The sequence below is a fragment of the Trichechus manatus genome, unplaced genomic scaffold (genome assembly GCF_000243295.1).
Source record: "Trichechus manatus latirostris isolate Lorelei unplaced genomic scaffold, TriManLat1.0 scaffold00113, whole genome shotgun sequence".
NCBI lineage: Eukaryota > Metazoa > Chordata > Mammalia > Sirenia > Trichechidae > Trichechus > Trichechus manatus.
In genome coordinates this window covers 8411933-8421450 of record NW_004444049.1, presented here as the reverse complement: position 1 = coordinate 8421450, position 9518 = coordinate 8411933, and the positions used below count along the sequence as shown (strand labels likewise).

At 54.8% G+C, this 9518-nt stretch overlaps 2 protein-coding genes across 4 annotated transcripts in view; both read right to left on the bottom strand.

The window, feature by feature from the left end:
- Positions 1-427: 427 nt before the first annotated feature.
- On the bottom strand, positions 428-8783 carry MTA2 (metastasis associated 1 family member 2). Of its 2 annotated transcripts, none has more exons than XM_004383849.3 (18): positions 8307-8783; positions 7531-7598; positions 7095-7188; positions 5340-5457; positions 5163-5226; positions 4859-4976; positions 4445-4547; positions 4165-4264; positions 3807-3995; positions 3633-3707; positions 3449-3507; positions 3175-3272; positions 2913-3052; positions 2446-2674; positions 2223-2312; positions 1712-1830; positions 1457-1605; positions 428-1250 (listed from the first exon to the last, which is right to left on the bottom strand). In XM_004383849.3, the coding sequence occupies exons 1-18, from the start codon at positions 8332-8334 to the stop codon at positions 1085-1087; spliced, it is 2007 nt and encodes a 668-aa protein (XP_004383906.1). In that variant the 5' UTR covers positions 8335-8783; the 3' UTR covers positions 428-1084. The 2 variants fall into 2 exon arrangements, with proteins under 2 accessions (XP_004383906.1, XP_023594026.1); XM_023738258.1 differs by lacking the exon at positions 8307-8783 and adding an exon at positions 7781-8193.
- A 316-nt stretch (positions 8784-9099) lies between these two features.
- EML3 (EMAP like 3) overlaps positions 9100-9518 on the bottom strand; it is a 9574-nt gene continuing 9155 nt past the window's right edge. Inside the window, exon 22 of one of the 2 annotated variants that reach the window (XM_023738257.1) lies at positions 9100-9509. In XM_023738257.1, the coding sequence (XP_023594025.1) occupies positions 9121-9509 (389 nt within the window). In that variant the 3' untranslated portion in view covers positions 9100-9120. The remainder of the gene's footprint in view (positions 9510-9518) is intronic. The other variant, XM_023738256.1, reaches the window with a different exon arrangement.

Genomic DNA, 9518 nt, shown 5'->3' with positions numbered 1-9518 from the left:
AACTTTTTTCCAAGGTGCCTCTGGGTAAATTCAAACCATCAACCTTTCGGTTAGCAGTGAGCATGTTAACTATTTGCATACCTAGGGAATCCAGAGGGGAATAAGAATTGGGGAAATAGAGGAAGAAGCACCCTCATACCCTGTGCCTGTGGCGGCCACCAGCCATCCAAGGGCCAGTTCATCCCAACTGCTTTGATTGAATCTGGGCTAAGATGATGCTTGGGCTTTAGCACCACTGGGAGCTATGGGGATCTGTGGAGGAGAATTTGGGCCCACAGGGTGGCTGAAGCAGGCAGCCTCAGTCTATATTTCATAAAGAAGCTGTTCCCAGGGCAAGCCCCATCTGTACTTCATTATTCTTCCTCTTGAAGACCTCCCCTCCCCCCTCACACACACACCCATGGCAGAGAACAGCTGAGCCAGAAGGAGCTGAAGAAAACAGCTTTTTATTTGTTACTATAAGAACCAATTACAGAATCTGGGGTTAAAAAAACGGACAAAAGATCTTTATTTCTGAGAGTTGGCGTACAAAAGGCAGAGGGGGAGGGGGGAAGGAAAGAGCGAGCATGAGCTGGGGTTGATGCCAGCTTAGGGGCCTCAAACTCCAATTAGGAAAGTCCGGACACCGGACAGGAAGCGAACCCCCCAATTGGGAAAAAAATAAAAAGACATGGCAGTGCACACCCCCCTCCCCCCAATCAGGTTCAACCACCTGACATCTATCTGTTTACTCTTCCCCTCCCCCTTCCCCTTTTCGCAAAGGGAGGTAAAATTTTTAAAAAATTAAAAAACCCTCCCCCCAAAACTGTCCAAGACAAACTGTGGGTCCTACCCCCCAAAACAGGCCAGGTTCCCCACATAGGCCAGGTTTCTGCAGTCAGTCCTCCATCACTAGGCATGGAGAAGCATGGGGAGGGGACAAGCCCAGCGGTGGTGCCACCAGAGGGCGCCCAACCCCTCCAGGGACATATACTTGCTCCCTCTGTCACACGCCTCACTCCTTAGATACTAGAGAAAAAGGAGGTTTGGGTGCCCAAGGCACCTGTCCTCTACCTCTTAGCCCACCTCCCTTCCCCACAGACGCTCAGTCCTCCAGGACAATGGGCTCATTGGTGCTGGCTGGATGTGAGGGTGCAGGCAGAGGAACTGGGGGCCGCACTGCGATCAGCGGTGGCTTCACCTTCAGGGGCAAGTTGGGTCTGCGGGCTGCTCGTCGCATTTCCAGGTGGGTCAGAGCCTTCCGCAGGGCCCTGGCCAGGAGAGGGGAAGAGAGAAGGCTAAGACCCCCAAGGTGAAACTCCACATGCCAGTTCTGCCTTCCTGGCCATTCATTTCTGGCACCCCCACCCTGCACCCACAGTCTTCCTGGAACTGGTCTTGCTCAGATACTCCTATTTCTCAATAGCCACCAACCTGGGTTATCAACCTCTCACGCCTCCCATGGCAGGCCCCGTACCTGGTATCTTTCGTGGCCACAAACACCACAGGATTGGGGGCATCAGCTGGGTTTAGTTTCTGACGCTTGGCTGCTGGCTGTGAGCTTGAGCGAATCCCTGAGGCCAGAGGCCTTCCATTGGCAGAGAAGGGGACCCCTACCCCTGCCATCTGGAAAAGGGCGGGGCAACAACATGAGGAAGGGGACTCGCTCAGACTCCTACCAGAATAAAGCACGCCCAGCTCAGCCTTGGCCCGCCCCAGCCTGTCAACTCACAGTCTCATAGGCCCGTTTGACCATAATGCCTCCCAGTCCTCGGTTCTGGGTCAGCTGGTTTCTGTTGATAGGTGTCTTGGTGCCCCGAGGTGTTTTTGGTTTCAAAGGTGCTTGGGCCACTGCCAGGAAAAATAATAAAACTTAGAAAACTTTCACACTTTCTCTTCCCTACAAGATCCCTTTCTCAACTCCATCTTGTTCTCCTGAGTCAGTAGTTTCCCTGGGCATCCCCAAACGTGGTGACAGGGGAAGCTCTGGTAAGCTGTTACCAGTATTTCAGAAATCACACGATCTTATCAAATCAGTATGGTAATACTGGGTAGCTTATGAAAAGAATCATTAACGTACAAAAGTCCAGTTAGACTAACTCTTTTGAAACTCAGTGGGGAAAAAAAGCAGAGAGAGGGAAGGTTCTTGATAGTAGAAGGACTGGGAGGAGCCTGCCTCCACCCTAACTGGGTCCCTGTCCTATACCCAGCCTGTATCCACAGTCTGGTTTCCCATCCCATACCCAGATCTTTGACGATAGTTGCCAGGGGCAGCCGCACCAGAGGGTGAATCTTCAGTGGAGTCTTGGCAGCCTTAGGAAGTCGAATGGAGCCTGGAAAAATAAGGTTAAAGCTTCTTAAGGTCTCTTCTGGGGTCAGGAGCCATGTCTATTCTCTGTGTCCTACCATCCCTACTGTCATTAAACATTCAGAGAAACCTGCCACGAGCCCTTCCACTGCCCTTACACTCTGCCTTGATGGCATTGGCATTGATAGGAGCATAAGGTCGTCGGGCAGCCCTCCTCGGCTGTAACAGGTCCCTGCACATGCGTCTGGCAAGACGGGTCAGCTTCGTGGTCTGGAGCAGGAATGTTTGCCTGTTCTTAGCCAGCAGCTTGGCCCGGTTGGCGCTGGTGGTATAGGGGGAGAGACTTTGGGCTTCAGGTCTGGACAAGTGGCCCCTCGAGTGTGGCTCCTGGAGGAGGGGCATAGGAAAAAGGGAGAATGGAGATCAGCACTGAGGCTCCCTTCTTTCTTCCACTCTCTGCAGAGGGCAATTTATTTCTCCCTGACCTCTTTACTACCACCAGACCTGCCTACAGGTCCCTCACAGCAAACCATCACCATACAAAGACTTGAGTGTTCTGGCCTTCGCCCAAAGCTCACATCAATATGTTTACTCCTCTCCCCTGCCTGTCCCCTTCAGTCCTTACTGTGGTGCCCCGAGCAGCCCCCTCGAGCTGGGTTGGGGTCTTCAGTCCCCCATACTTCTTCCAGTAGATCCAGCAGGAAGCACAGAGGCGGCACTGCATGTTGGGCGGGCCCCAGGCATACCACTGGGCAGACTGTGTGGCTGTCAGAGGACAGAGAGGAGAGGGAGGTCAGCGAGCAAGCATGCCACCTGAGCCCCTGGACTTCTAGGACCACAGCAGGCCTCCCACCCCACTAGCATCCCGGTCCCTCCCGGGAACTCACTGTGGCAGCTCTCGCAGGTCAGGCCCTTTTGGAATCCAGCCCCATTCATGCCAGGTTTTGAGCCCACAGAGATGATCTGGTTAGGGTTTGGCTTAGTGCTAATGGGGGTGGCAGGCGGAGAAACGAGGAAACTGATCAAGAAAAAGAATCTCTTTCCACCCTGTCTGTAACATAATAGTCTGAGCCTGCCTTGCCCACCCCCAGTCACTGAGGAAGGGACAGGTTGGAGGAAGAGAAGGAAAACCTGCTAGTCGCCCTGACCCACCGCACTTACTAGGTGGGGATGTAAACCTGTTTCAGTTTGCTGTCTGCTTCGGCAGCTTTCAATCTTTTCTACAGGGAAAAAAAGGAAGAAAAAAAAAAAAAGATGAGAATACCTTAGCACAGAAAACATCATCATTTTCAAAGGCCAAAGTGAGGAGCAGGCCTCTGGCCCAGCCTCCCCAGCCAGCCCTTACCTGCTGAATATACCGGTCTGTGGTTTTCCACATGTAATAAAACTGGACTATGCTGGCAAGTGACTTCCAGGGTAGCTAAGGAGTGCAGAGCAGAGGAGGATGAGCTGGGCATCTGGCCCCAGCTTCTGGTTCCCCTCACCTTTCTCCCACCTCTTCCTAGCCCCATCCACTTACAAAGTCCTGGCGAATATCATTGAAATCCTTCCCGTACTTCTCCAGGGCCTCCTCAAACAGCATGGCCTCCGAGGCCGACCATTCCTCCATCTCATCCCGGCACAGCACCGGGCCCCCCTGGGGCACCAGGGTTGACATGGCCTTAGCCAGGTCATAGCCATTCCTCTGCAACGTATCCATTGCATGAAACTACAAGGAAGATGGGGAGTAATCCTGATGACCTCGAACCCTCAGCACCACTCCTCTGCTGCTCTTTAAACACCCTCACTCCCTTGGAGACACCCTCTTCTCCTGTTCCCAGGCTCTGCAGGTACCCCCAAAGCCCAGCCTGCCCAATGACCCACCAACTTCTACTCACCAGGGTGATGTCTCGGGAAGCAGCAGCTGCACTCATGTGCAAGCTTGGCTGCCGAATGGAGCTGCTGCAATCTAGGGCTCTCGCAAAGGTCCCCACCGCTCTAAGGAGACAGGGAGAAGTCAAGAAGAAAGCACGAGTGGGCTGAGAAACTAAGCCTGATAAGAAAGAAGGGAATCACCCATGCCAAAAGAAAAAATAACAAAGTTCATCTCTTAGAATGGGACTTGGTCGTACATCCACGCCTGCTCCAGCCCATCTTCCCCATCCACCCACCCCTCACCGGGCCACCACGAGAAACTGGTCAATCTGCCGGTCTGTGAGAGGGTTGTCTGGGTCCCAGACCTTCATCTCCATCTTCTGTTGGTTCCGATTGTCGGATTCTCCTGGGGAACAGGGCAATGGCATCAACAGGAAGAAAGTGGGGGAGAATAATTGGTGTTTTAGCACTCACAGTATCCCTTCCCTCTTCCCCCTTCCCTGCTTGGATTCCACCAGCCACCTCAACTCTCAGACTTCCCCACTGTGCCCATTTGTCCCTTTCAGGTTCCCAATGTCTCAGCTCTGTCAGGGTCACAGCACAGAGCATGACTGTGCACTGCACAACTCCAGGGCACACCACGCACAGAGACTGCAAGGTTCACGCATCCCCTGGAGTGAGATAACCCAGTAGCCTGCATTCTGTCCTGGTGCTTACCCTCTGCCAAGCGATCTGGGATCTCAGCTTGGTATTTGCAACCAACTCTGATCTCCCCCTGATCAGCTAGAAGTGTCTTCTGCACAGGGTCAAACACCAGTGAGTAAAAAAAGCAGTCCTAGAGATGGGGAGAGAGAAGGTAAACAGGGCAGCAGTCCACACAGGCAGGGGCTGGGAGGGCATATCTCGAGTTCCCAGTACAAAACAGTGTCAACCCTGTACCTCATCACAGCCCTATCCCGCTGGCCTTTTGGGAGCTATACCCACTCCTTTCGTCTTCTCCCAAAGCGATCCTCTTTCTCACCTCCTTTTCCAGGTACTGGCTCAAGATATCTGTCTCATTCAAAAGGGTCACACTGCATTTCCCCCTGCAGGAGAGAAGTCAGAAGACCCCGAGTGAGTGCCTCATTCCTGCTCCAATACACCACCCCCTCTTCTCTAGAAGTGCACACAGGCCACACTCGCCCTGATTGTCCCATACCGTATGTGAGTGGCTGGTAATGATTCAAATTGCCGAGAAAGAAAAAGTTCCCGGTGCTTCAACTGATGTCGCTGCTGCTCCGACACCCCTGGCTGCTTTGATTCCTCCTCAAACTCCCCTGGGAGATTAAGGAGGAAGAAACCAAGTCGGATACCAGTTCAAAAGAAGCCCCCTTCAAAACGCCAATCCAGGGAGAGCACTTCCTATCTCAGCTGTTTTTCTCACATTTCTCAGGCATCTGCCTTCCATACTGCCTTCCATACCGAGCCTACCAGCTTTCCCGCTTAACCGTCTTTTCAATTACAGACGCTCCCAACTTTCCATCACAAACATCACAAATGCTCTTAGGGAAGAGCTGCTACGAAAAATGTCGCACAAATACATTGCAAATCCAGCTGATAAAGATACTGCTCACAAAGCACAAATACTGCCCACAGCAGGCCCAGAAGAACATCACACTTGTCTCTCCTGCTAAACCAGCCTAAGGTCCAGGAATCCAACAGGATGAATGCATATCACCCAAGGTTGTGCTTACCAGTTCCTCTTTTTGGATTTCAGGACTCTTGGCTCCAAAATATCTAACACAACCATAACTCTCCCTCACTTTCTACTTGGCTAATAATACTTTGTGGGGCTTTCAAGGACAGCATCTCTCAAACCAGTGCCAAAACCCTCTTCCCCAAAGAGCTGCAGCTTGCCCTCAAACCTTGGTGGAAAGGGTTAACTTGGCTGGGAGCCAACCAAAGGGGGCGGGGCAGAAGAGCCTCAGGCTCTGGCTCATTGGTGCATTGTTCTCAACCTCGGGGAGAAGCGGGGGCAGCAGGCTCCGCCCGTCCCCTATGTGCTCCGGAAACCGTGCAAAGGCAAGGGGGACCACACCCCCCACGCCCCTTCTGATTGGACAAGGCCAAGGTCAGCCCCTGCCAGATGGGGCTGGAAACCCCAAAGGGACCGGGGAACTTGGTAAACCAAGCTCTTCATTAACCCATACATGCCCAAAGCAGCCTGAAAAAAGAAAAATAATCTAGGAAGGGGAAAGAAAACCAAAGCAAGAGAGGAAAAAAAAGAAAAAGAAAAAAAGCTAAGGACAACTGAAGAAAATATATATATATATACACACACATATATATGTATATGTATATATAAAGATGGAAGCTTAAAGAGAAGGAAGATAGGGCAAAAGGAAAAGGAAACGATGTAAAATGGGGTGGAGGAGAAAATGGAAGAGAGAAAGAGAAAAAGTGCAAGAAAATTTTCCTGCCATCTTCCTTTCTCCTAGCTTCCCATTCTCTCCTCCAATGTATTCTCACCACCTTGTGATCACAAGATGAGCCTGCTTCCCTGTTCTGCAGGCTTGTAAGAATGACCTCTTCCTCTTCACCTTGCCCTTCTCAGCCACTACCCACTGTCCCAGCGTACCCAGAGCTGTCCCAACGGTTTGACTTCTCTAAAAGCTCTTCCTCACCCCCTATTTAAATATTATCAACTGTCTCACACACACACACACTCACACTGACACACCTCGCAAGCAAACCATATTCTGGCTTTCCTTATCATGGCATGGTCTCTCCACCCTGCTTCCAACCCCAACATGTAAAAACAGGCCTCCCTCCACAGACCAGGCTTTTTCCCACCCCCAAACTCACACCCCTGCCTTGGGCATGCTATCAGGGGAAGCACGTGCGGGGACATGCCCAGGCCTCAGACCATGGGGAACGGGAGAAAGGCGTAGGGTTGGGGGTTAAAGACACTCACTGGCATTACTATCAGCCAGGCTGTTGAGGCTACTAGAAATGTCCCTTCGCCGGAAAAGACAGACAACCTTTGCCTCCACATTTCCGTTTGCAGTCTGGGGGGGAAAAAGTGGCAGCGAAAACATCATTTGAAAGTGGAACTGCACAAAGAAAAGACTAACAAGAGAATACGCTTCTAAAGGATCCTAGAAATGTCCAAAAATTTGTAAGTAGAGACTTATATTCATTCAGGGACAGACTTCCAAACCACTTTCTTTTGACCCCAAGAGATAGAATAGTAAAGCACTACCAAGCTCTCAATAAGCTTTTCCTGAAAGCACTTAATAAATGAATATGAATGAGTACTTAAGCTAGGGTCCTCTCTTCACCTTAAGTTAGGGCCCTCAGAAGAAAGCTCATTTTGGGGGTGGGGGCGCAGAGAGCCTCTGCTCACTCACCTTGTTGAGCTCCTCAATCCGTCTAACCAGGTAAGGATTGCTGGAGGAGTTCTCAAAATAGACGTAATCTGTAGGGGGGGAAGGGAAACAGCCGGGAAGATCAGAGAAGATGGGAGCGCCAGAGCCCCAGAGTGGGAGGAGAGAAAGTCGGTCTGAATGAACCAAACGGAGAAAAGGGTCCAGAGAGGACGCTGAGATATGGCAGCGGAAAGACTAAGAAAATGGGGATGGCTCCCCAACCCCGCCGCACCTAGTTCCAAAGTCAGATCCTGCGCTCAAAAGTGAGACTTCGGAAAGAGACAAGAAGCAGGGGTTTCCCGGCAGAGCGCACAGCTCCGCGATGGAGTTGCACCCCAGTCTCGGGAAAATGAGCGATTGTTCACTCGCCCAAGGAGAGGAAATCTCCGGGCGCTCCTCCGCGGAGCCTCCCTCACTCGGTACCCCCGCGAGTGGTAGGGCCGTCGCCCCGACACCTCGCGCCCCCTACGTGTCCTGTCAGATTCTTCGGAGCCAGTTTCCCCGGCCCCACTCCTCCACCCGGGGGTCCCCCGAGGCAGCCCTGAGAGCGCCGTCGGGGCTGCCCCGCAGCCTTTCTCAGGGTCTTGGCGCTCCGCCGCGGTCCCCGCACTCTCGCTCCTGGTTCCGGTTCCGGTCCGCGCTCAGATCCACGCCGCCCCAGACGCGGCTCCCCGCGCCGCCAAGTGCCGAGCCCCCCGGGTCCCGGCCCCCAGTCTTTCCCGCCCCGGGCCTCGCACCCCCCCACGCCCGGTACTCACCCCCCACCCGGTACATGTTGGCCGCCATGGCCGTTCCCGCCGCCGACTCCGGCCGCACAAAGGGGTCCGGGACGTTCGCAGGGGCAGGGCTCGGCTCGAGGCAAAGCCCCGGGCGCGGGGCTGGAGCTTCGCGGGAGTCTCGGTCGGGCCCGTGCAACCGGCACCTCGGCCGCCTCAGCCGTCGCGGTTCATCCCGGCCCGCGCTGTCGCTGTCGCTGTCGCCGCCGCTACCGCCTCACGCCCGGAACGCCGAGGCCGGCGCCGGTCCGGTCGGCTTCTTCCGGAAGGAGTTCGGCTCCTGCCGGACCGGAGCCAAGCTCCAGCTCCCCCCGTCCTCTCGGAGCCCGGCCAGACGTTGGACCCTGCGGGCCGTGGGGAAAGCTTGCCCTGCCCGCCTCGGGGTTCACCTCCTTCCGGAACACCTTCGGCCGATCGGTAGAACAAGGCCAGGAACTCGGCTCTGGTCGGAGAGCGAGACCCCACAGATCGGCTACTTCCGGAAAAGGTTCGGCGCCTTTCGGCCAACCGCGGCCCGGCGCTCGGTGATTTCCGTTGCAGCTCGGCTCCTCCTCCGAGGGCGGGAGAGAAGTTGGGCTTAACTCTCTCCTCCCCAGAGCTCTGAGGCCTCGAAAGGTTTGCGCGGCTTCGCTCTTCACACGGCTATTTGCAAGCGGCTTTGCCTTTTATTTGCATAAATGGTCAACGCTCCCTTACCCTTTCCGCACCCCTCCCCACCCCCACTGGGCCCCGGAGGCGCCCCAGCCATGCCCCACAAAAGGACAGGGAAGCCACTTTGGTTCTGGTTTATTGCCCCTCAGCAGTCAGCAGGAGTCGGGGCCCAAGCTGGGTCTGCCCGGCTCGGCCAGAGGGTTTGTACAGTGTGCGCGGGTCCGTTCGCCTTGGGAATGTTTCCAAGTCGCGGGTAGGCTCGGCCCCTGGTCCTGGGGGATGCGGGTGGGGCGGGGGCGCGCCGAGAGGCCGGTCGCCTCGGTCCGGCAGCGGTCAGACGTCGAGGGAGGAGGCGGGGGACAGGGACGGTGTTCGCGAGGGCGTGGCGGGCGCCGGCCCCGCGCCCAACACTCGCCACTGGAAGATGCTGGCGTCCTTGCCCCCCAGCGAGATGAGGTGCGAGTCGTCGTGGGTGAACCGGACGCTGGTCACGTGGCTGCCGTGGCCCCCGTAGATGCGGCTCGGCGCCTGGCGGGAGGAGAC

Bases quoted from the DNA above. Each gene is read 5' to 3' on its own strand.
- MTA2 (XM_004383849.3), bottom strand. From the start codon at position 8,334: ATGGCGGCCAACATGTACCGGGTGGGGG. The intron at 7,599-8,306 runs GTGAGTACCGGG...CCCCCCCTACAG, and splicing joins CAACATGTACCGGGTGGGGG to ATTACGTCTATTTTGAGAAC. The intron at 3,708-3,806 runs GTAAGTGGATGG...TGCACTCCTTAG, and splicing joins ATGATATTCGCCAGGACTTT to CTACCCTGGAAGTCACTTGC.